This window comes from Papaver somniferum, chromosome 1, assembly GCF_003573695.1.
Source record: "Papaver somniferum cultivar HN1 chromosome 1, ASM357369v1, whole genome shotgun sequence".
In the NCBI taxonomy this organism is placed as follows: Eukaryota; Viridiplantae; Streptophyta; class Magnoliopsida; order Ranunculales; family Papaveraceae; genus Papaver; species Papaver somniferum.
Window position 1 is genome coordinate 34,759,374 of NC_039358.1, and position 27,377 is coordinate 34,786,750.

Sequence of the window (27,377 nt, forward strand, 5' to 3'; positions counted from 1 at the left end):
AATATCCAGGTAAACTCTTTATGTCATTAGCTAGTAACTTGGTGTTTAGGCTTACTTTCTCTCTTCGTCTCCCTTCTCATATAGTCAACCAATAAAAAACTGTAGTAGTAGCCATTAAGTAACGCGATATCACCATACTTCGAATACAGACTAGCTACTACCTTACTTGGAGTTTCCTCCAGAGAAGAAGACTGACTTGGAGCAACTTTAGTGCTGAGGTTTTATATTCCCAAGTTGCAATTCCATATATGGCTTTTTATTTGGAAATTTTGTTGTGTGACTAGGGGTGAGCATAGGCCGGTATGGATCGGTTTTCGCCTCATCCGCGTCCAATCCATTGCATTACGGATTTCAAATTTGGCATCCGCATTCAATACATATCCAACGAATTTGTTTCCAATGGATGCACGGATGGACAAATTGGATGCGAATAATCCAATGGATTTGTTTTAGTTAATATTTATAAGATGGACGGATTGGATGCGGATAATCCAATGGATTTGTTTTACTTAATATTTATAGTAAAGAAAATAAGCTGACACAAATGACTCCTTATAAAATCAACATATATTATATATGTATACAAATATTAATATGCTATGTACAACACCCCAAGCAAACATCTTAAAAATTCCTAAATGATCCATAGTATTTTCTAGAACTATATAAATGCCCTTAATTTGATGGATATGGATGTCCAACGGATTTTCAAGGTTGCATCCGGGCCCGGTCCGTTGTCCATTGGATTTCTAAAATTTCATCTGCATCCAATCCATTAAGGAACGGTTAAATCCACGGATTACGGGCCAAATGCTCACCCCTATGTGTGACGTTATGTTGTAAAAGGCGTGCGCCTTTCCCACGTAAGTTCCAAAGGCCTACTAAACACAGGCCCAGCGCTCAGGGAAAAAAGGGGCGTAGGTGCCAAACTGTGATCAGTTTTTTTTTGGGCGCCTAGGGAGCGCTAATTTAGGCGAGGCGATGGGCTTGCACCTCGCCACTCCCAATGCCTTTTATGGGAGACTCATTTCTATCCAATAAAGTAGTTTAAAACTATTTTTGTCGGTAAAAGTAATCTTTAATTCCTTCTGACTAAAACTCGTTTTATAACAAAGTTTATAGTGAAACGCAATTATAAATATCGTGTACGAGTCGACGTGATTTAATACTACGTGCAGAGGTTAGACGGTTTTTATAAGAGCATTTTATTAAATGCTTTTTAAAACTATGTTTGCAAATTTAAACGACGTCGCAGCTTCACGTATTTATATAAGGCGTCAAGTGGTAGACGCAATTTTTAAAATCGTTTTCTTAAACACAGTTTTAGGTACCGTATAGACCGAGCGGGTTTATAAGAACCTTCTAGTTTCGAAACGAAATTAAAAATACCGTTTAGTGATGGACGTTCTTTAAAAAAGCGTTTCAGGTGAGACGATTTTTATAACATTTGAGAATTGCTAAAATTAGTTTACAAATATAGAAACTGAATTTGATAATATGGCATTTTGACAACTAATTTAACTTTTGACAACCAACACTTCGTTTTGTTGCCAAATATAGTTTTTGGCCACAAGGCTGCGGTTGCTCTTACAGATGAATATTTTCTCAAGGAATCATTTTCTCTCACTATAATGTAAAAATATGACAATGCAATATGTATACTGACTTCAAAAAATCTGATTGTATCACTATACTACGATAACATCGGTAAGGAAAGGAAAGCAAATATTGATCAAATAAATCAAATCCCTAGCCCAAAACTATCAGGGGGCATTGTTACTTGGGTTGCAATGCATGCACCACAGCATCAGCATCATCATTAATACCAACAGCAGCTCCTTTCACACTCTCTATTTTTAATTATTTTCGTGTAAAGCACTTAATTGTCCAAACATTCATTATCATCTTAATTGTTAGATAGTCTTGCTGGAGAACCAATTGATAAATGGAGATAACTGATATCGTGTGATCGGGGATATTAAAATTAATTGGGATAGAGGAAAAGGATAAAATTGGGATGCAAATATCAAATCAGGGTCACCCCTTATCTATGTATTTTACCTAATACCTAATCTACCCCTCATTAATCAGATTTAGTGATTAATTATAATTAGGAAAAATCTTAAGTATTAGTTAAATGATTATTGTGTATATAATTTGTATTCTGGTGAGTGAGGTGAGAGTAGGAGGGAAAAAGTATTTGAAATGGAACTTTTTTTTTGGTGAAAATAGAGGATGACTGTGAAGAAAGAATTGCTGCTAAGAGGTTGAAAATTTGATTTTTTTTCTTTGAATCCCACCATTTTTGCAGATGAAAAAACTCGGTGCCGGAATGGACGTGGTATGACTACGATGCCGGAAGCAGCCATACCGGCATGGTATTCATACCACGTTCATGCCGGCACCGATCTTATCCCCCATTTTGAAATTTAAGCCGGCATAGTATTCAACCAAAAAACTATGTTGGTACGCTGTGCATGGGTCCAGGGGGGGCGTAGCCCCTCCCGGATGTGTTCGACCTAGGGGCAGCGCCCCCTAGCACAGTGCGAGACAGCGTCTCGTAGAAATTTTGTTTGGTTTTGAAGTTCAAAACCTATTACGTTTTGAATTTTTTTCCGGCACAGTTAATTAATTCTCGAGCATCCCGGTACTGCTAACGGTATAATATGTTGCTTAAATTTCTCTGCTGGCACATGATGTAAAGTATCCGGGAAACTTAAATTTTTTTCACTTGACTACCGGCATTGATGGATTTCTATCGAGCATGTCGGCGTCGTTTTCCGGCATGGTCTTCATCAATTCCGGCATATCACTTCCGGTGATGTAAAAAAAAACGGCATGGTCTTCATCACTACCGGCATGGTCTTCATCACTTTCGGCATGTCTTTATCACTACCGGCATGGTCTTCATCACTTTCGGCATGGTCTTCATCACTTCTGAATGTAAAAAAAAAAATTGTTTTCAAAGTGAGGAGCCGGCAGAGAAGGAGAAGAGAATTTGAAAGGGAGTGGGTAAAATTTAGAATTTGAAAGGGAGTGGGGAATATTTGGGTTTCAAAACCCTAACCTCAAAGAGATTAATAAGAACTGAAGATGGAAATGGGGGATATGATTTTGTTTTTTGATTTTAAGTTTTTAGATTTTTATTTTGAGGGAAGGGTATTTTAGTATTTTTTTTCCCCACAAAACGCCCCTCAGTAAACACTATTGGTTGGGGGAAGTAATTTATATCCCCAATTAGTTTCAATATCCCCCAATCGTGCGTTCATAATTAATTGTTGTTATCTAGCTCGCCTCGATGTGAAAAAATAATGATAAAAGAAAAAAAAAACTGATGTTGAATAATAATAAAAGAAAAATGGTTTGGTACCATATTTCTAAACATCAAATGATGTACGAGATGTCATAAAAGCCCCCACGTAGGTATATGATGGTATGTGATTTTTTGTAGGTGCACACATTTTTGGTGCACGCACATTTCTTTTCATGTCCTCGAGGTGAGTTTCCATCGCATTCCACTCTTCGACGTTCAAATCATCTTCCTAGCTTGCATTGATATACTCTTCGGTTCAATGAAATTGAGGCTTCTTTTAAATATAGCCCATACTTTTATTAATTATAATACATATAAAATAAGTCATTAATTTTATTTATCTGTAGGTAACAAAATCCATGCAAATTATAATGAAAAGCATCACTCTAAGTCAGGCTCTTTCAGAAAATTAGTTGGTACAAGAGAAACAAGTTGTGTACCAATTCCTCTATGAAGGGCCACCCCTATCCTATGGAAAAGAAATTTTCCAACTCTAATGTTAGCATCATGACTAGCCGAATAATTATGTAATCTCTTAAGAAAGTCGATACTCTCGTCACCAAGTCCACCAAGAGTGGTGAAAGCCAAGATGCCAAAACCAAAACCATGAGCATTACACTTTTCCAGATATTTCTTACGCTTGAGAGAGACAGCTTTTTCAATGGCTTGACCGGGGATAAAGGAGCGACCACCATTCCCAGTGAAAGGGGAAACAACTGTAACATCTAGACATACATCACGGCCTCTATCCGACTTAAAAACCAAAATGTCCGCAGGCTTTAGTCCGGTGCCATTATCAGCTAGAAAACCAAGGTCCATTTCTTTCCTTGCTGGAACACCCACTCGATAACATATATCCACAAAAGTATCACGAATGAGGTTGTTTCTGAACTTCAAACCAAGGTCATTTTTGTAATCCACAGCATGATCCCCAAATTTGTCCATCTCGGCTGAACAACTAGGACAAATCCCGTCTTCCTCAAAGAAAGGAATCCCCAACCTGTACTTGAGAATTGCGTTGAAATGTCTCGGACCAATTTTCTGATACAGACCATCAATGGGGATTGCCATCAGGTAATCTTGAGCATGTTGGACCTGATTACACTACCATAATACTTTATCGCTCTCTGACATAACGAAGTTGGTAGGCAAGGAATTAACCACAGTATCAAAGTAAATGGTTGCGGGGGAACTCATAGAGTGGACTGGTGCAACATCTTCTAAACCGGGTAATGGTAAATCAGCACTACAAGCTGTGTTAAAGTCATGTAAGGAAAAAGTAAAGCAAGAACCAATGGGATCAATACCTGAGTGTCTCAAAATGGATCTCTGCAAGGCGATGGTCTGAAGACAGGAGGCAAGGTAGCAATATGTGCGTGTGTCAGACATACAATAGGTACCCATACCACCATACTTAAGAGGGAGGGTAACAATTCTATGTTGAAGCGGCCCATAACCAGGACCGTCATCAGTGATTAAGCGACGTAAAAACTGGAAGATATGAGTATCAAAGGCCTCAGAAGCCAAGTTCATAAAACCTGGCATAGTAGTTCTCAAAGTGAAGTACAATCTAGAGACTCCTGTGCAGTTTCTGAGTAACAACAATTCGCATTGAGGGTCCTCTAATTTGCTTACTGCCTCCATCAAACCGAATGTTTTCTGAACTCTTTGGTGAACCAAGTTCATGCAAAAATTTGAATTAGTCTGGACCTCCCAGTAGTTTAACACCAGTAGATGGTCTACTAATGTGTGAAGGAAGCAACTCCAAGCTCCTACTGTCAGGAGAAGGCCAAAATAGCTCAGTTTTGTCGATGTTCATATGAAGCCCAAGTCCCACTCAATCTTCTCGAATGATCTTGAAAGTTATAGCTACCTGCAATGTATCACCAATGATGGTTTCACCATCCAAGTACCAAGCTTGCAGCTCCAAAGAACAATTCTCAGAAATCTTCTTAACCATGGGATGTAAAGTAAGCGAAAATAAGAGGGGACCCAATGGATCTCCCTGTTGAACCCCCTGAGCAGATGAAAGGACGTTGTCCAGATAATACAATCGAGTCGGTTCTACGTAACAGAACTCAACCCAACGAGAGATTGAGGGGCATTGAGACCTAACCTCTTTTATCATGGATGTACGGTTCACAAGATTAAACGCATTTGAAAAATCATACAACATCATGGACATGGAATCACGATCACCCTTAGCTTCAACCAGGCGGTTGACAGAATGTAGAATGGCCTCACTGCCTCCAGAAACACCCACCCCAAATTGGTAATCGGAAAGATAAGAGTTCATTACCTTACCAATGTGTGTGGCAGCAACTTTGGAAACTAATCTTCTCCAAATAGAGCCCATTGCAATGGGTATTAACCCTCCCCCTGGCTTCATAAGAGGTGTAAGCGATCACTAGCCACGTAAATCCCTAAAGCAGGAGGGAATTTACCAGCTAGCTACAAGTTCACAACATATGTGAGTGCAGTAATCAACTCATTGGAAACTGCAGCTGCAGCTCCACTTAACGAATCCAGTATGTGTTGCGCCCTCAGTCCATCGCGGCCACAAGAAGTGCCCTTTGGAAAGCTCTTCAATCTGCCATGAACCAACTCTTTGGAAGCTATAAACGCCTCCTTCCAAATGGGTTCAGATGGAATAAGGGGGGAGCAGCATGGGGATGTTTGCTTCTGAGTTCCTTGAGAGTGCCATCGTTCTGTGGAGCCAACCCATTAGAAACGAGAGTACGAATTGCAGTCGTATATAACCCATTCCTCAGTTTGTTGCGACACAATCTCAGGTTCGTAGCTTCCTGATTATCTGGAATTTCCTTCTTCTTCTTCTTAAGCATAAGCTTCCGGAAAGCATCGTTCTCTTCAACGACCCTATTGATAAGCATTACACATCCATTTGGTTCACACCACTGTGATAATGCAGAATTAATGGCCTCATTTCGGCACTTCTTCCTGGCATTAGCCTTCACCTCAGCACCGTCCTTGGGAAGGTAAGTATTGATAATGCAAATTAGAAAAAGGAGCATGCGAATCCATGAAGAGATGTCATTAGGGTTCGTAGTGACTTTCTGCAGCACAGTTTTGAATGTTCTGGCAAAGTGCAGCTTGCACTTGGCAGGAATGTTGGATACAGTGCGAATTTGGCGCTGAAAAACTAAATCCATAAGTTCTAAGCTAAATGTGGGGAGTGAGCATTCTGAAGAACTCGTGCCAGCACTATCAGAAGCTTTGGACTCTGGACTCTGGAACACATAGGCCGTGAATAAGGAAGTCTGCACCAACCCCATTATCTGGTGCTTTCGTCATACTCCCTTGATGCAATCTACAGGATCTACTCCAAGCATGTAGATGCATACACTTAGCACACAACCACATTCGAATTGAGAAAGAACATCCTCCCAATTGCTCAGAACTTCAGGACTTGAGCTGATTCTTTCACGACATAGGTCCTTGCCCACTTTGTCAAAGTGCTTGTTTCCTAGATGAGTGATTAAACCAGGTTTGCTATATCCTTTCTTCTTGTTACAGCCGTCAAAGCCATGGAAGGGGCATAAGATATCACTTTGTGCAGCACTCTGTGAATCGGAACCTACAACGGAGAAGACCTGACTAGAAGAAGCGGTTCTAGGTCTAGGCATGACAGAAACCCTAGGCCGTGGAAGGCAGTCAAAAGATGTCGCAGGTAGAAGAATATGGTATCAATCGAAAGCTAGAGATCGGGAAACCGGGAAGGAAAGAGAAGCAAGAAGTAAAGATTAAGGAGAATATGATCGATCAAGATAAATCCATAACCCCCCAGAATCACTTTCAAATCGCCTTCATTCCCCCTCCGAAAAAAGTGATCCCCCAGAAGTCATTAATTTATCCAAACATATTCTTATAATTATTAACATAACCCATAAAATTTTACACAATTTTTATATATAGCCCAAAATAAATTATCAAATCCCTAAATTAAAAAAAAAATAAAACAAATCTAATTATATAATTTTCATAATTAAAGTTATGTAAGATTGATTAATGATTTTTAAGAATACTCAATTTAATGTGGTCATGATCGGGAGAAAATAACATCATCTTAGAATTTTTTATACTACCTCTTTAGGAAAAGAGATACTTTTACATTTTCATTTTTGCCTAAAAATAGGCCAAATTGAAAAAGTGAAAGTATCACTTTTCCTAAAACAGAGGAAGTAGATGATAGTGTTTATGAAGTTTTAGAAAACTAATTTTTTTGGAAAAGAATCAAAACCTTATTTGATTACGATTCGGTTTTCGATTGATATTGTTGTGGAGAATTTTTAAGGGAATAGTTAGAATGTAACCTCAATCGATATTACTGTAATCATGATTAGGAAAAATAACACCATTTTAGAGAAAATATGAAAAGTTGGGTTTAGTTTGTATTGGGAAAAGTAAAAATTAAAGTTTATAATTGGGTAATTTGTAAAAATTATGAGAGAACAATTGAAAATAAATTGAAGTATAACGTTTCTCATGGATGTTATGGCTCAGATGGGCTTTTGTCAGGAGTGGTGCAATCTTATCGAACAGTGCATCAACACTGCAAAGATATCTATCAATTTGAACGGCCTCCCTGTGACTCTTACCAACCAACTAGAGGAATACGTCAGGGTGACCCTCTATCACCCTACTTGTTTATTATTGTAATGGAAGCTTTCTCTCGTCAACTGATTCAAGCAGAGCAAGACAAGAGAATTGAAGGCATAAAAATAGCTCAAAATGCACCATGCATCTCTCACTTATTCTTCGCAGACGACTTGTTTACTATTCATAAATGTTGATCTCTACAATGTCAACAATTTACTTAAAATCAGTGAAGACTTTGGTGCTACATCTGGGCAAATGGTGAATTTTAACAAATTGAGTGTATACTTCAGCACCCATGTTCCTCAGAGATTTCAAAGAATACTTACTAGGCGACTGAAAATACCCAAGATGAATTCAAATGAATGCTACTTGGGGATTCCTCTTTTAATTGGTAAAAACAAGATCGAATGTTTCTCACCCGTTATAGACAGTGTTAAACACCGACTGCCTAGTTGGAATGGGAAGAATATGTCTCAGTGCAGTAAATATCTTATGATAAAGAATGTCACCAGTACTATACCAACCTATTCGATGAGCTGTCTTCAGATTCCAGTGGATACAATTAATCAGATTGATAGATTACAAAGAAAATTTTGGTGGGGCTTTGAAGAGAAAAAAGGTACGTATACTGCATCTTGAAAATTTCTTGGGTTACACAAAAATTTGGGAGGACAAGAATTTCGAGATTTGAAAGTTCTTAATAAAGCTCTTCTTGTCAAAGCTGCATGGAGAATCTGCTATAATCCAGACGCACAATGGGTGAAGGCAATGCAAGCCAAGTATTTTCCATGTACTTCTTTGTTACATATCAGCACTAGGAAGAATTGTTCATGGATGTGGAATGGGATACAAAAACAGATTTCCTTCATAAAAAGCAACAGCATGTGGAGAGTAGGGAAGGGCGACAAGATAAAAATCTGGTTAGATGTTTGGATTGTAGGTATGAATGACCCATCATTGCCCAGACAAGGTGTAGCTGATAGTGAATAGTATATATGGGTTAATGAACTTTTCACCCAAGACAGAAAACATTGGAATGCAGAGTTGATACATTACCTTTTTGGTAACGAAACAGCTGAGATGATACTAAGTATGAGAATTTATGTGGCAGCTGAAGATAAACTTACATGTAGTTTAACTAGAAACGGGATTTTCTCTCTTAAATCAACTTATAACAAGCTGCATGAGCAAAGTCTGGGTAATACGCAAGTCTCTCGTATAATTCAAAACACCAATATAAGTTGGAAGCAGTTCTGGAGCATTCAAACCTGGCCGAGAGTTAAACATTTCTTCTGGAAATGTTTAACTAACATATTGCCTGGAAAGACTTGCGAGAGCTTGCAGATACATTAATCAGGCATGCCCATTTTACGCTCAGTTTGACGAAAGCACAATTCATGTTCTATTCTCTTGTCCGTTCTCTAGAGCAGTGTGGATGCAAGTTCCTGGCAGTTCTAGTATTCTGTCGGGAAATCATGATGACATTGAAAGCTGGGTGTTACATGACCAACAACAAACTATTCAAGATGGTTGGTTAAATACTGCCATGATTGTTGCATGGACGATATGGAATGAAAGATGTGAAGTTAACTTCCAGCACAAAAAAGCTAATCCTACTGCAACAGCAAAGAAGGCGCTGAGTTTTGCTAACTATATTGAAAGTCTTAGTACTAGAATGCTAGTTAGCTCCAGCATACAACATGATAGCATATTAACACCACACTGGAAACCACCGATTTTTCCCTACTCTACTATCAACTGTGATGCTTCTTATGATTCAAATACTGGACTAACGGGAATTGCACTTGTTTTACGTGACTCTGCAGGAAAGTGGAGGGGATGCAAGTCCAAGTATTATGCAGGAATAAAGGATTCTGAAGCAGCAGAGTGTTTGGCGTTCTTTGATGCAGTAAACTGGAGCAAAGAGTTGCAGTCCAACTGCATAGTTATTGAAACAGATCTTAAGGGAATAGAAGGCTATATCAACAAATCGAATCCAGTAATCGCGTGGGAGAATGAGGACATTTTTTTGGACGCTATTAGCATTTTAAAAACTATCACAAACTGGGAGTGTAATTTTATTCCTAGAATTTGCAATAAATCTACCGACAAACTAGCCAAGTTTAGCAGAAAATTTGGTATTACTAAAGTATGGTTTAATAAGCCTCCTAGCATTATTGAAAACCAACTTTTATCAGACAATGTAATGGTTTCAAGTTAATAAAATTTCAATCTTTAGCATCAAAAAAAATAATTGAAGTATAATTTAGTTTAGATGTAAAAAAAGAAAAAGTTAGGGTTTAAAAGAAAAATTAGGGTTTATATTTTGATTTTGGGAAAGAAGTAGGATTATTATTAAAAAGATTAAGATATATTCGGTAATTTTGGCTTTTCGTTTTAACTTAAACTTTTTAGGCTATAATTAATAAAAATGTGGGCTACATTTAATACATTTAAGAGAAGCCGAAATTAATTAGGACTAGGACACTGGCACAACCTAAACGTATGAGAACTTCTCCTGATAAACCTATGATCACTAATTCGTTTCCAAAAATATGATCGCCACAAAGAGAGACAAAAACTGTATATGTTTTGAGAAGCCACTTCATATATGTCTTGAAGCAAAACGGATTAGAAAAACAAATGCGCCTCTTCATTTTGGAAAATGAAACAGTGTTGCCGGTTTGGGACTCAAGCCCAACAGACTCCATAGAGACAAACACACCCTTACAAGTTACAACCGTCACACACACACAAACGTGTTCTATAAATGAAGAAACCGCAACATGTTTAATGTTAATAAACCTGCCACACCGTTCAGTTACTTTCTAAACATCCTCCAAAAATAGAAGAAAAAAGAAACCGCACAGAGAGAGGGATAGAACGATGAAGACGAAGATGATCAAAAAAAGAATGATGAAAACAAACGCAGTGTTGGAGAGAAAACTCACAGAATTAGAAACGGAAATGAAGAAGTTAGTGGCATCACAAACACCATGTCATGATCAAATATGGGAGTGTTATCGGAAGGTTTTATTCCTGCGGAATCTTCTCTCAAGAGAGTTAGAATCCACTTCTGACGATCGTACAAAATTACACTATTACGAAATAGATCGACAACTCGCCAAACTCGAACATGCATTCCATGACTTGGGAAGCACTTCTTCACCAGTAAGCCAAACCGATATTGTTGCTTTATTGTGTTCATGCACAAACTCATTAGAAGGTCATGGTGGTGATAACGAGAGAAATGGAGCAACAGACACTGTTTGTCCTTTGTATGGTGTGGATCTAGTGGCGTCTGAAGTGAAAGCAGCGGCGGAGGAAGAGATAGTTGTGACCACCCCTTCAGCAGTGGTGGTTTGTGATGGTGGTATAGGTTTAGAGGCGTCTGAAGTGAAAGAAGCGGCGGATGAAGAGATAGTTGTGACCACTCCTTCAGAAATGGTGGTTTTTGATGGTGGTTTAGGTTTAGAGGTGTCAGAAATTGTGGATGAGATGACAACGGCTATTCCTTCACCCTTAGTAGATTGTAATGATGAGGCATCTGAAGTGGATGAAGCGGCAGATGAAAAGATAGCGACGGCCATCCTTACACCAGTACTAGTTTCTAATGGCGAGGCATCTGAAGTTGTTGATGAAGAGTTAGCGGCAGCCATCCCTTCACCAGTAGTAGTTGGTAATGGTGAGGCATCTGAATTGGAAGCAGACCCGGATGAGACAGCGACAGTTAATGGTGCAGTTCAAGAGGCATCCAAAGTGGAAGCAGCCGCGGGTAAAGACATAGCAAAGACCATCCCTTCACCGGCGTTATATTGTAGTTGCAGAAGAGTTCAAAATCGAAAGACCGTTCATTTCCCGGCAGAAGTTTGTGATGATGGCAGAAGATTTCGAAGTCGAAAGACCATCCAATCACCGGCAGAAGCTTGTAATGATGGCAGAAGAGTTCGGAGTCGAAAGACCATCCCATCACCGGCGGTAGATTATGATCATGGCAGAAGAGTTCGAAATCCAAAGACCATCCCTTCACCGGCGGTAGTTTGTGATGATGGTGGAAGAGTTCGGAGTCGAAAGACCATCCCTTCACCGGCAGTAGTTTATACTGACAGAAGAGCCCGGAGGCGTAGCAGTTTTGGGATCAAAATGTGTTTATTAGTGATTTTGGTTAGTTATATGGGAGAAATGATAATCAGCAACTGGTTTCGTCACTCTTGCTATAGAGACTCCTTCACTCCTACTTAGTAAGCTTCGAGCACAGATTTTATTTTTCTTTTCTTCTCTTTTTTTTCTGCTTTGCTTTAGTTTTGGTGGTTTTTGAATGTTTATTTTGTGAAATAAGAATTTCTTTCCATGTATGCCTGCTACATTAGGCAAACAAACAATTTTCTTGCATTTCTTATATATAATTATTGAGTTGATTCTTTTCTAGCATGTCATGCCATTTATACAGGAGAGCCCAAAAGATAACTAGACAATGGAAAAATACTACCGCACATATGCAAAATTAGACTGCATCACTTATCTTCGCAGAGCCCTACAGTTTCATATTAGCTAGATTGCTCAATATATTAGAAATTGGCAACTTGTCATTGTGCTGAAAGATGATCAAAATCATCAAGGATATAAAACCGAGATATATTATCAAAATTACAAAACCATCAGAATCTTAGTTTTTCTTCTTTTTGTGTGATCGTGATCCAGAGTCATGTTTCCCTCTTTTCTTACTGCTCTTATCATCACTTTCTTTCTCCTTCCCATCCTTCTTCTCCTTTTTTTCCTTCTTTTCTTTAGTTGACTTCAGACTAATGACACCTCCTGCGCCAATCTTTCCTGCCCCTTTCTTTAGAGCTTCATCAAAAGCAGCTTCTTTGCCCACAATTGCATACTGTTGTAAAAATTGTGGATTCAAAGAGCCCTCACTTTCTGCTTTCATCTTGTCCTGTACATGATTGAAAAGAAGATTTGAAACTCATACAAAACATAAACAAGAAACAAGCTCTTTCTTTTTAAGTGTAGAAGATGATTTATGAGTGAGAAACATGAGCATATAAAAGATTTACACACCTTGACTTGTTTTGCTGCATCATTCAGGTCGTCATCCAATGATATATCGTGGGGTAACATTTCAACCTGAATCGAAGTTACATATACAACGGAAAAATATCAGTACTGGTGACAAACTCAAAAGGGGCATAAAAATGTTTGACAAAAACCGATAAAAGATTTATATACTGCTGAAGGAGAACAGAGAATGATTTTTCTAGCGGCGTACTACCTCTTTAAGACGAGGAAGTGTGGACTCAATCTCTTTGGCTGCGACATTATGCAGATATTTGTAAAACCTTTTCATAGTTTTAATAAAATCTGACAAAATCTGTTCCCTTGTTAACTTCAATTGTTCCTGCACGGAATAACAAGCCGAAAAACATTATTCCAACACCAATATAATGACAACTGCAAAGAACAAACAGCACTGGCAAGAAATGTAAGGCCTTTGTCAATTTAGAGTTGTTTACTCAGATACTATCTAAGACTAGTTCAATCATTAAATGGATTAACTAACCGCGATGCAAGTGACATTTTGGTTTTGTAAGCCCATGCAGAGTAGAATAGAGGCCTGCACGTAAGACAACGGAACTGGAAGCTTCTCTTGGAAGTATTGATGAGCAATAATTAGTAGCAAGTCGAGGATCTGTCGCAAAATATGTAGAATATCATTAGCAATAAGTAGTACCAAATAAGGTTCCTTCAGTTCTGAGAAGTTTGGAAATCTCACCATATGAAATTCTGTAAGATGACTTGTATAGGCTTCCAATCGGTCTATATCATGGGGTGATAATATTCCGTTCAGTGATGTAATAAAGCCATTTTCAGCAGCAGGTTCACTATCTGTGAAATTGATCCTGGGGTCCAAGACACTAAACAATAGAAGAAGAATTAGGTTTTGGATGCCTACTAGATTGACGAAGATTGGGATTGATTCTATAAACTTACCTCATAGCAAGCTTGCATTCCATTGATCTAAAACTTGAACCCAGGAGTCTAGCAAACCGTCTTCTGAAATCTGAGTCATGCACGAAACAGTGAGACCCAGAAAGACAATAATACTAGCAAAACTTATTGTGCTACAAAATGAATTCACCTTGATAAAACGGAGAGAAGAAACCCCATTGATCGGATCCACTGACTTCGATATCATCATTATTCAATGGCTTAATAACCATGCATGTATGTTCACCCGTCACAGCATTCTGATGAACCCAACAAGGAAGTCAACAAACCAATAGAATATCTATGTAACTCTAATTCAAAATATCATCTTAACATACAAGAAAGAAGCACTGACCGGAATTTGACCGATATAGAAAGGAGCAAATTTGTGTCTCCTCCAAAACCGGAAGAGATCCAATGTTAGCCCAAATGAGACACCAATATAATGGAGCTTTTCTGGTTTCCGTTCACGAAGATGCACTAGTAAATGTGGAAGATTAGCTCTTGGCTTTATAGTTTCTTCTAACAAGGAAACCTGTGTCAAAATGAGAGTTAGATACCATTTGTTATCAGAAAAATACTCTGAAGTATACATAAGTAATGTTATGCACAGTAGATTTAATAATCAAATGGTCCTTGCTGTTATGCAAAAGGAACTATGCAACTGCTATTCTGTATGGACGACTTCCCCTGTGGAGAATAGGCATATCGACTAACTAACAATAACCCTGGGGTTACTACTGATAAAAGCCAAATTTCACCTCATTTTGAGTCAGCATGGAGCTTCGAAAATAAAACAAAAACAAAAAACAGCAGTCACCAGCCTAGTTGATATCTAAGATCCACTTCTACTTAATAGAACTGACCTTTTCAGCTGCTTCTGTAACTTTGACAGGGGCTTTTTCTTCGTCATCCTGCTCAACATCGGTCTCATCAATAGAAGTCAGTTGTCCTTCGTAATACCTGCAGAAATTGAGAGTACAAGTTTCACCTTGACTAACTTTTATACTGCCATATACTTGTTATAATGAAAGCAAAATAACATTCCTATAGCTTCGTTGGACAAGCTTCTTTCAGCAAAAAATACAAAAACAAAACAAAAAAAGAATGCCCTGTATGGTGTGAAATGTATACTCGGAAGTCACAGTTCCTTGCCGAACTCAAAATATGTGATTTCCGAACGAAACAAACAATTCAGGTAATCAAAATGATGGCATGTGTTTAACTAAAGAACATGAAGTTTGAGACCTCTTAAAGGTCTTGGAATCCACCGATTTGCTTTCGATAAGTGTGATATAATCAATATTAAGAAATGAAGTCCAAGAAGTTTACCTCGCTAGAAGTTCCACTGCCATTGAACCATATCCAAGCTACAAAAAATAAAATGCACAATTTACAAACCTTGACACACACTGTCGGATCAAACAAATTAAAACTGTCAAAACAGGAAACCTACCTTCATGGCACTTGGATGGACAGCAATGCGCACAATCCGAGCACCTGAAAGACTTGGAAACATAGAATCCCTAAATTGTTCACAAAATTTCCAAGGAATTTGATCTCCATGAGGAGAACGGCCGTCCTTTAAACTGTTCATTGCAGACCGCTGAGAGATCTGCCCTTCGAGGCACACCTGTAAACAACACAACCATGCCAAATGTTTCAATGCAATGAGATCAAAAATATGAAAGCGGTGATACGTTATGAAATTAATGAAGCTGAGCAATTTGATAAACAAAAAATTATGATATGCGAGTAAAAGAAAAACAGTCGATAGTGTTTGTCCCAGTGTCTTTATCGCTAAAACATGATGATCAAAAGCTATAGAGCAATTTGTGCTGGAGTTAGCCATATACTAAAACAAGATGATCAAAAGCTACAGAGCAAAAAATGAAGAGCTTACGAAGGAACTGAAGCATATGGCACAACAACAAAAAACAGTTTGATATAAACTATAAAGTAACGGAACTTGAATGACATATTTCACATCAGTGTTACCACCCGCAGTTAAACCTCTCTATGTATGAAGTGATAAGTTAGATTGCTGGAAACCAAATTGTTAAGTGGAAACCAAATATTTAAAAAAAAAAAATCTGGAAGATAGAGAGGAACTACAGACCAAGATTACACACAATATATCTACTAAAAAAAATCTGGAAGATAGACATAGGAAATACAGACCTGGATGACGCACAATATATCTGGAAGGTGATTCTTGGACTCATCAACAGGACCTGAATATACAGTCATCATACATTATACTTTAAACATAAACTGAGACACCAGCCACAGAAAGACAATATTAAAATCAATTCAAAATAGATCAACTTTACCGAGCAAAACAAACAAATGGTGCGCCGGAGCATCAGCCATTAGTTGCAAGTCATTTGGAGAATTTTTGTAGTGAGAAGATACATAAAGAGCCATCATCCGCTGCACAAACAAGGTTAAACAGATATGAGATACGCACAAAAGTAAATACAAGGAAGCGAGGGGATTCAACAAAAACGAAACTTTACCTGCAGAAATAATTCACTGTCTTTGTGATAAGAGAAAAGAGTATCCCGATTGACATAGTAAAGATCGCACTCATTTGGAGGAGGTAACCTTGAGGCAAAAGACAGCAGTAGTAAGACAATGCATTTGATGACAGACTCTGCCATATATAAATACCTCTGCATTTACCTATTGATACTAGGAACGGTATTTGTGGCATCCAAGCAAAGTAAACCATGAAGCCATGATTCAATTGGATCACCAGGTGCATATCGAATGGCTTCGCTTAATTCTACCTTCTTGAAAACTCTACCTGCACAAATAAATGAAAAAAGAGGTAAAAATCCAAGAAAAAGATACACAGGAACAATATTAATCTTGCTACTTGGCACTTATAACGACATAAAAATTTGTCAGTAAAGAAGGGAGTTAAACTTATATACTACCACGAGAACATAGTAAACCATTATATAATACATATAACAGTATATGCAGTCAAAAACATATTCAACTAAATCCCAACATGATGCTCAGCTGGGACATTCTCAGGGCAAATGCTGTGACACGCGTTATTAAGAGCGCAGGTTCAAAAATGACTAAGCAAATTACTTTTTGCTTTGAACTTTTTGAAATGTTTCGGTAACCACAAACTCCAGCTCTGCTAACCAACTTAGTTTCAAGTTTGATTAACTGGAAAGGATGGCTGCTTTTTTCTCCAATAAAAGCCATGATACACGAAGAGGATAGCGCTAATATATTTTAAAAGAGATCAGTAAACAATACATTAGGCACTGATAATGTGACAAGTCTTTGTTACAATACAATGGCCAATGGCAACCCCATCAAATACAAAAGAAAACGTTTACATTATTATTTCATCGTAACTTAGCAAGAAAATTTAATCTAGCAAATATTGAAGAAAAGAAAAATTATACCAGAAAGAGCCCCTTCCAAACTCTTATTATTCTGGCTCTGCTCTTCCAACTGCCGTATAAGTTTGAGTGATAAGGAGCGTCCAGTACCTTCATAGCTTTGACCAGAAAACATAATTCAGAAGTTAATGGGCAAGAAATACCTATGTTAGATTGACTATTGGGTTTCCCAGGAAAAGAATTGTGCAGATGCTAACATGAGTAGGAAGCTGTCTCAAGAAAATTACCCAGTTACAGTAGAAGAAAGGAAGATCAGATAAGGGCCAAACAAAGACTTTACAACAGGCAGGGGAATAGCTGCTGCTTCGTCAATAACTAAGAGCTCAACCTGGGAGAGTTTTTCATGCTCCTGTGGTTGTATGTACTGAGACAACAAGGAAAAACAAAACAGCTCAGCAGACAAATTATTTTAAACCTGTTATCCGGATCAATGTAAGTAACCCATGCATAAGATTTAACACATGATGGAGGACAGAGAGATTAGACAACTTCCCAAATGTGGGCTCAATGGAAATGACTTCAAGAGGATGGGGGACATATAAAGGCATTAATCTATGGTGCGTGCGCATGTGAGTAAGATTTTTATTGCTTCGTTTATGGTTTATGTATGTACAAACAAAGTAACTAATCATAATTGCTCCTACCTGTATGGTCTGTCTGTGTTGCTTGTAGATATTGATTCGCACAATAGCGTTTTTGAAGTCTGGATTGGTACTTTTGACCAAATCATAATCCATATGCTCCTGCAAATGATAGCATTGGTTAGGCTATTATATTTATTTATTCTTCTAAATAACACAACTGTAGCAGAATCACAGTTTGAGTGATCAGATAAGAGTTATCAAGTATAAGTATTAACTGTATGAATGAGAAATAATGCAAAGAGAAAGTAGGCAATCTGATTTGTTAGTTGAAGGAGATGATGGGCTTCAGTACATAAGTTGTTAAATTAGTATTCAGATGAACAACACGAAACTCTAGGTACAGAACATCTTATTCACAAACAATGGGAGGACCGATATTTAACAACATTGGATACAAGTAATGGCGAAATACAAACCAAGAATAAGCTAATATCTAAATTCCGAAAATTGATACACATATTTTAGAACTTCGACACCAAACTCCTACCACGTATCAAAACATAATTGATTTTCTAATTTGAAGGAGGAGACTTCTTTTAGGACCAATTTCACCCATGATTCAAATTTATGAATATCCTACAAATACGAACTTATATACGAACTTCTCCCCCACATGTCCTTTACAAAGTATGTCTCTACCCATTCCTAAAATCAGAATCAATTTCTGACAAAAAAACATAGCACGTTTCCCATTACTTGAGAATATTATTGACTTATAACACTCACCACCCAACTATCCCCCACCATAATATATGTTCAAATTTGCCATGTAGAGATGAAAAAGATAGATACCTTGTATTCAAGTGCATCAAAACCCTTACAGACAAACTCAAACAAGGTCTTCAGGTTCTCTGGGCCAGGTGCAGTCACGAAAATATTTGAATAGCTGAAAAAACAAATAAGAATTGAGCTTCCTTGAAAGAAATTTTAGAAATTTGAAGGCTCTTAAGTTCAGGCATATAACCCTGCAGCAATGGCTCCTGCAATTGCTAGACCAAGTGAAGCAGATTTTCCACGACCACGAGCAGCAAGCAGAGCAACAGTACTCCTTAAAGTCTTGTCCAGAATTGCATCGAGAAATGTTATGACAGCTTTACCCTATTCACAAACATAATCATTATCAATTGAGGCTCTAAGGTAATGCCACTTTCTAGGTTCTCTTCAAATGAGCATTCTAACAAGATATTTTTTTTTTTAAATTGAAATTAAACAAGGCCCTACCAATATAAGAAAACTCATACCTGGTCCAGCGTACAACATTTTTTGATTAATGGCCCAACAGGAAAATCATCATTAAGTTGTTCCTTAAGATTCTTCAAATCCTGCTGTGTTTCTGAAAGTCCCTCGGAATCCTTAAACCGCCAACCAACAAAAAAACAAAAAAAGTAACAATGTCAGAAAACCAGACAATTCTTACGAGAACAGCCAATGCAGTAATCTTATTATCACTTAACTAACATCTAATTTTAAGCAAATAATCACCCATGCCGATCAACTATTTAGACTTCAAAAGGTGACGGCACGGAGTTGGAAATTAAAAACCTTATCAAATTCAATTTTCAAATTTCAGGTAATTTATGTTTTTAGTATTTAGAATATTCCACTGAAAGTATTGTAAACCGTAAAATATTTGCAACTTGAAAAAGTATTATTTCAGTGTGGAAGAGGTGCAGTGAACTGTCACTGTTACCTCCATTTCCATATCAAAAACACAAGGCAAACTTCCACAACATATGCTAAACCACAACCACTGAGGAATATTAAAAAATCATTCTGAAAAGATCAAGGATCAAAAAATTTGTATTTTCTGTCAACTTATGCTTGTTACACTTATTTCTGTTGGCGCGTGCTACAGTTCTTTATGGAAAATGATTAGTGCTGAAAACACACCAAAAAATTATAAAAAGAAAAGTCAACAGGTTTACCCTGGATTTCAGACAGCATAAACAATTTTATGGAGAAGTCAAATATCATATCACTAATCCATAAGCAAAAACTTACGTCGGTCACCGGAACTGGCTTGATCGACCTCATATGTGATGAAATCGGCAATATATTCAACTCATCGTCCATAACTACACAGGCTTTACATGATGCAAGGGAGAGTAAGAAGCGCTCATTAAAGCGTGCAGTCGGCTCAAAATGGGATTCTGTTCGATACCTATCGTGAACATCCTGAAAACATTGGAGACTTATTAGTTGGCCACGAGCGATACATATACCACTTTCCAGGAAACGACTTTTATACTGTGAAGCTCAAAAGAGCACGTCTGCTGAGGTTAAGCAGATGGCAGAGGTTGTCCATAGGTATTTTCTATATGATAATAGCCAAAAGTAATATAGAAAAATGAAGCAAACTCCTTCTGGGTCTAATGCTAAAATTTGTGGGCTAGCTCACTTAAAATACAACGTCAAACAAATGATATAGAAGTAGTGCTTAGATAAATATGAAGATTATTGTTGCCACAAATGCAAGTAATGAGTTATACTCTCTGTAGAAATGTGAAAAAAGATAACCCCTATATCATGGCACAAACAGGAATCACAAAAGGTAAGTGCCTTCATTACAATATCCTGTTAAGTCCACAAAATAACCAAAAAATAAAAAGAAAGGTACTTTAAACTATACAGCCGAAATAGGAATATGATACATACCATAACCATGGTATAGAGGCTAGTGAGAGATGATAGAGAACGGAGAAGCAGTATAACCAATCCACCACCTTCTACTGTTTCTATTGTCCTTGCAAGAAGATTCGGCGTCAGTGCCTCGAAATCCTAAAGCACGAAACGGTATTTAGAACATGAACAGGGTGAGACTACTATCCTGGACACAGTGTATAGAATGGTATTACTCAAAAGATAAACTCGTGGTGTTATACCTGGAGAATGCACATGCCAAATGTATTTCCTAGAACCCTTTCTGAGTCTCTGTACATGCAATATGTCATGTCGTTACTTTCCACAAAAAGTGTAAAAGGATCAACCTTCTCAGGATCAAGTAAACCACTCCGCTTTAACTTCTTCATCTGGCTTGCCCGTTTTCTCTTGTGACTATAAAAACAGAACTCGTTATAATTGTTTCTTAGCAATCATTTGTAGATAGAGTAGGAAACAAAAAAATACAGAAACTAGTTATATAGTTAAACACGTCTATAATAGATAATAGACTAGAGCCAGTCGGTAAAACAATCTTAACAGAAAACAATATTCTTAGCCTTCACAAGAATTTCATGATACCTCTGACCTAACAGAAAACAATTTTACAAGAAGCACAGGTCTCAAAGCCAGTGACATTCTTAAACCCCATCCCAGATAAACGAAATATGAAGAAACCTAACTTACAACCTAGTATGGCAAAATTACTACAAAAACATGTTCTGCTGTTTGTAGTCAATCACGACCTACATACTACATATTATAATCAACACAGTTCAAATGTATTCATTCTTTAAACCTCCTAAATCCTGATTGGTTTCATGTAGCGATACGAACAGACAGACTAAGCAGATAGCCAAAGTAGTCTAGGTCAGTCACGGGACAAAATTTTCATTAAAATGGTGGTTTGTTCACATACTTTACTCTTCCTAACTCCTGATTGGTTTCATGTAGCGATACAAACAGACAGACTAAAGCAGATACTCAAGGTAATCTAGGTCAGTCACGGAGACAAAATTACGTTGAAATAGTGATTTGTTCACATACAAATTTCACATCTAGGGAAACTAGACACATTGAATACAAATTGGAAAAAGAAATATACCTGCTGATTTCAAGTTTATCCTTATAACACCATAAAACAGTGGGACGAGACTTGACAACTGATTTTGAAAGCATGTAATGAAGATTAACTATCTGTTTAATCACAAAAACGAAAAAACCTAGTTAGAAATCAAAATACAACAAAACAGTTGATTTTGGTGAAGGAATTGATTAAATTGAAGCAAAGAAAACATACCTGTTCACGAGATTTATCACCAACAATAACGAAAATAGATCTATGTCTAGTTTTAACGCCATTTTCTATCAAGGTCTTAATACGGTCATCTACTTTCTTCCTCATTTTCTCTGAACAATCACAACTCTGAGCTTCTATTTGAACTCACGGCGTTTGATTCAGAAGCTTTAGGGTTTGATATGGCGGTTTGCTGTGGAGATAATGGAGCACAGAGATGGAGAAGTAGAAGTAAAAAAGAGGCAGCAGTTCGTTGTTGTGGTTAAAGAAGAAGAACAAGGGTTTTGGTTAGGGCTTTTGGTTTGGGAATATTTTTGGGGGCCGATATGGAACTGGTTCTACTTAAAAGTATCCGAAGCACAAACCTAAGTTTTATTTTGATCCAAGTATTAGAAGCGGCTAGAGACAACCACCCCCACCCTCAGATCCAGGAAATGATGCATTCTTTTGGGAAGTTTTGTATTCCAGATGAACGTCCCAGACTGGAATGTACATAGTAACGGATAATCGAAGGAACCGAGTCGAACCAAACCAATTAGGAGAATCGAACCGAGTCATTTACCAATGGTTTGGTTTTGATTTTAAATCTTAAAAACCGAGTTAACGGTTTCGGTTTTGACTTGACTAGAATATCGAACTGAAAACCAATGGCAAAACCGGCTATCCTTCTATACTTATTTCCACCGTAGATTTTAGATGCATTGGATTGTAGCCATTGAGTCAGAGTATAAAATCACTCAACCCGAAGTACCAGTTTCATTCCCCTCTTCTCCCTCTCTCAATCTCTGATAGGTGTCTAAAACACCTAATTTTTATATCTAGTATTTATGCTTTCTTTGTTGAGTTTTCTTGTAAATTATGTATCTTATGTTTGTTTTTGAGTATTTAGGTACTTTGGAGTCATTTGGAACAAAAGAAGAAGAACAAGGAAAAAAGATACAAATGTTGTTGGAGACAAACTATTTCTCATAATTTGCTTCTATTTCTTATTTTTTGTCTGAAAAGCATGTCGGCTTTAGTGATGCAAATTTATGTCTGAAAAGCACGACTGCTTTAGTGATGAAGAGAAATTGTAGAGAAGAAGTGGATATGAGAAGTAAGAGACGGATGTTGTTGGTGAATGTGTAGAATTGTGCAGGCATGAGCTAGTAATGAAGCGGCAGAAATATCCATGGGACTGAAGTTGTGATGTAGCTAGTGGAGAGTCTAATGGAAGCATCACAGGTGGTTTTATTTGTGGCAGGAGATGCAAAAGTGCAAGAATTGAACTACAGGAATTGGTTGCAGCTGCAGTTCAAGTGAGTGATTTAAAGCTACAGGTGGAAGTGGTGGTGCTGTGATGCTGCTGACAAGATTAAAGATGATGAACTGTGCAAATTTTGGATGGCCAGGTCCAACACTGAAGATGCAGGGCCATCATGGATGGATGGAGCTATGAAGCACAATCATGGTGCAGCACAAAGCTTAGTTTAGTGCAATGGCCTTGGCCAAAACCTACTCAGCTAAATCAGCTCTGATTCAGTGACTGACTCGGTGTTTGACCCGAGTTAACTCAGTTGACCCGACCGATCTGACCCGTTGACCGGTGACCGGGCGGACTTTGCCGGTCACCTGAGATACTTCTCCGTTCACTTTTCCGTCCAACTTCCGGCCATTTCCGGCGACGATTTGGCAGAGTTTCTACATGGGTTTTCTCACTTTTGGGCCACGTGGATTTTTATCTAATGGACTTTGAAGACTTGGACCTAATTTTGGAACAAGAGGATCTATAAAAGAGAAGACTTCTACAACTTTTAGAAAAAGACGAGTATTCTATTTGGAGCTAAGGAGAGAGCCGCTTTTGTTTACGCTAATAGGGTTTGCTTTGCTTTCATCTTCTTTATTTGATTATTGATTATGATGAACTCCATAGCTATGAGTAGCTAAATCTTATATTATTGGTTAAGGATGTAGTCCTATATCTACAACTTGTGCTTGATTAATGCATTAGTTTTCTCTCTTGATTATCGTTCAAATCTCTATTGTTTTAATAATCACATGATTGATGTATTGTGATAGGACTTAGATGTTTGGTTAGTTAAGTGGCCAATTAATTGAACTTGCATCCTTGTCCATAGCTATTTTAGGGTTTTTCATCAAGCGATAACCCCGAATACAAGAGCATGATATGATTACGGTTTTTAGTGATACACTCTTGTAATCATATGTAGAGTTTGACCTTTATCGAATTGCCATGCGCAATGTATGACAATTGCATTGATTAGCCTATTTCCAAAACTTAATGCTCCTTGGAATTGAACTTAATTAGCGCAAGGAGTTAGGTTATTCTTTAGGTAGAATTCACATACGCAGCTCTAATGTGTATGTTGATGAACTTAGGAAATTAATAGATTATCTTGCTCTCTTGATTCTCTAGGCTTTTGATAATAAAAGAGATTAAATTGTAATTCTAATCATGTATGCAAGCACTTGTTTAAGATAGAAGATGAACTCCTTGACCAATATCTTTCTCTCATTGATTACATTCTATTATTTACTTTGCTTTTGATTTAATTCATATTGTTTTTACAAAATCAGAAATCCCCCCAATTGGTTATTTTAAGAAAATTGAATACATAATAACTACAATTGTCTCTCTGTGGAAACAAACTCTTTCTTATCATATACTTTAGGAAAGTGAAATTATTTTTGACGCATACGACAGCGATCAATCTCAACGCCTCCCCTCCCCACCCCCGACTACGAATTGCCTACTTCACTATCTTCCTTATTCTTCCTCTGTAAATACTACTATGTAAGTTAAGCTTAAGTATGTGTCTTCGTTTGATGGTTAGGTATAAATTAAGCTTTATCTTTTTTGGGTATTTGTTTCATTTGTTTATTTTATTTTTGTCAGTATATTTGTGAAAGGAGTAAATTTTATGATAAAGAAGATATTACAACAGTTGATTCATGTTTCGGTTTTGGTGTCCTAGGAAGTTGATTCAAGTTTTGATTTTGAATCTGTTACAAGTCTAAAAATTAGATCTCATGTTTGTGTAATATGGTTAGATTTAGGGTTTTCCAAAGTATTTATGGACTACTGATTTTGATTTTGATTTTGATTGGGTTTTTTTCTTTTTAAGTTTCCAGAAGGAGAAGAGGTGGTGGTGGTGGGGGGGTGGTGGTGGTGGTGCTGACTACTGATAGTAGTGGATTTTGTAAGCAGTGGTGGAGTTGGTGGTGGTGGTTCTTACTGATATATAAGAGAAGAGGAATAAGAAGAGGGAGATAGATTTATCAAATCAAAACCGCTGTCTCGTTTCTAGAAGGGGGAGATTCAGGAAACCAAATTGAAAGACCATGTTTCAAGCTCAGAATTCGTCATGATGGACAGTGAATTTGGGAGGAAACGAAAGTATGAAGTTCAGAAGTTTTGTCATTTTGGTCAAGATTTTTTTAATATTATTCAATGAATTGTTGGACTAATAAAAAATTTATTTCTTTGTATAATGAGCTTTGTATATATTTTTTTCAATCTTATTTGATTACAAATTTTGGAATTTTTCTCTGTTGAACAGATTTTTGAAACTAAGTAATCGGTTATCCATAATCTTTGTAAATGTATTTTATTCTTTAAACTGTGATATTTTTTTTAAAATTTGAACTATCAGTTTCCTGAAATTGACATAACGGTCGGTTAACCGAAACCCATCGGAATAAACTGAAACCCGCCGGAATAAACCGGCTAGAAACCGAGTTGACGGTTTATGGCTCGGTGATGATAAGATTCTTAGAAACTGAGAATAATGGTTTTGGTTTGGCTGGAAACCGAGCCGAAACCGACCATGTACACCTCTAGTCATAGCCCATATATACAGTTTTAGATTCATTTTGGAATGTCCTTTTTGGTCTATGGTTTTTGTTTTTACCGAATCTTATAAGGTTGAAAGAGTTTATAAGAACGAGTGATGATCCTCCTTCCTTCATAACTATTGATATATAATAAACTTTTCGATAAACTAATAATTTTGGGACTGATAAATTTTGTCAATTTAGCCAAATATTAAATTACTGATAAATTAGGTTTCGCCTATTTACCACTGACGTTTTTCCTAAATCTCAATCATATAATTTAATTTTTGTTGAAAGTTTATTATAAAGCAAATTTAGCTTGGGTGAACGTCACCTAGTCTGGTTGCCTTCTTTCTTATATCTGATCTCAACAACCACAATTGGTTTCAATATTATCATTATCATCATTGCCACTATATTAGTCGCAAAATAAATACTAAATAAAATTGCCCCCAAAGTGAATTTTAAGTCAGGAAATCACATCCATCCGTTCATGATAAAAATGGGTTGATCACACGTGAATGATACGTCCAATATTTGGTTGCATACATTGATAATTATTTTTTAGTATTCCTAAAGTTTACATGATCTTTGATTTGATATTTATATATGTGATTCAGTCTATGCCTGATGATTTTCGTGTTAGCATATATTTATACGATTATACAATTTCATGCGTATGTATATATGATTGAAATTACAAATTGAATTGAGTACACCATAATATTTTCGATAATAATATATGAACACACCTTGTATAACCTTGCTGAAACAATGCGACCAAAAAATTATTTAAATGGTGTACTTGGAAATAGTCAGAGTTCGAAACGAGCTAACCATGGAACTTTTATAAAGTTGATTAACATACAAGTATTTACTTTAATATGAACACGAAATTGTGGGATAAAAAAACTAATTGGGGGATATAGATTACTTCTCCCAACCCATGGTGTGTGTTAAGGGGTGATTTTTTGGTTTGAAAATACTAAAATACCCTTTGCTAAAAATAAAAATCAAAAAAACAAAATCATATCCCCCATTTATCCCACTCCCTTTCAAATTAGAGTTTTCCCCACTCCCTTTCAAACTCTAAATTTTCCCCACTCTTTCAAATTCTCTTCCCTTTTAAATTTTCCCCATTTCCCCATTCCCTTGAAAACGATTTCTTTTTTTTTTATCATTCGGAAGCGATGAGGATCATGTTGGTAGTGATGAATACCATGTCGGTATTGATGAAGACCATGCCGTAAGTGATGAAGACCATGCCGGAAGTGATGAAGACATGCTGGAAGTGATGAAAACCAATGCCGGCATAGATGAAGACCATGCCGGTAGTGATGAAGACCATGCCGGCATAGATGAATAGCATGCCGGTAGTGATGAAGACCTTGTCGGAAATAAAAAAAATTACATCGCCGGAAGTGAGGAATATCATGCCGGAATTGATGAAGACCATGCCGGAAAATGGTGTCGGCATACTTAACATTCAATGCCGGGACTGAGTGTCGGCATGCTCGATAGAAATCTATCAATGTCGGTAGTCAAGTGAAAAAAATTTGAAGTTTCCTAGATACTTTTCATCATGTGCCGGCATA

The 27,377-nt window shown here is 37.2% G+C and overlaps 1 protein-coding gene across 1 annotated transcript; it reads right to left on the minus strand.

The window, feature by feature from the left end:
- Window positions 1-12,296: 12,296 nt before the first annotated feature.
- LOC113282981 (RNA cytidine acetyltransferase 1-like) lies at window positions 12,297-22,221 on the minus strand. The gene is made up of 26 exons (XM_026532089.1): window positions 21,952-22,221; window positions 21,757-21,848; window positions 20,876-21,047; window positions 20,649-20,771; window positions 19,995-20,168; window positions 19,235-19,345; window positions 18,958-19,091; window positions 18,786-18,879; window positions 17,994-18,092; window positions 17,577-17,713; window positions 17,353-17,447; window positions 16,607-16,730; window positions 16,441-16,528; window positions 16,255-16,354; window positions 16,103-16,155; window positions 15,378-15,554; window positions 15,254-15,291; window positions 14,788-14,884; window positions 14,277-14,456; window positions 14,073-14,181; window positions 13,925-13,994; window positions 13,707-13,848; window positions 13,494-13,622; window positions 13,206-13,331; window positions 12,995-13,060; window positions 12,297-12,869 (listed from the first exon to the last, which is right to left on the minus strand). Exons 1-26 carry the CDS (start codon window positions 22,054-22,056, stop codon window positions 12,597-12,599), a joined length of 3,108 nt encoding a protein of 1,035 aa, XP_026387874.1. The 5' UTR covers window positions 22,057-22,221; the 3' UTR covers window positions 12,297-12,596.
- Window positions 22,222-27,377: the final 5,156 nt, after the last annotated feature.

Bases quoted from the DNA above. Each gene is read 5' to 3' on its own strand.
- LOC113282981 (XM_026532089.1), bottom strand. From the start codon at position 22,056: ATGAGGAAGAAAGTAGATGACCGTATTAAGACCTTGATAGAAAATGGC. The intron at 19,346-19,994 runs GTAAGTTTTTGC...TGGCGGTTTAAG, and splicing joins AGCCAGTTCCGGTGACCGAC to GATTCCGAGGGACTTTCAGA. The intron at 16,355-16,440 runs GTAAAGTTTCGT...TTGTTTGTGCAG, and splicing joins ACAGTGAATTATTTCTGCAG to CGGATGATGGCTCTTTATGT.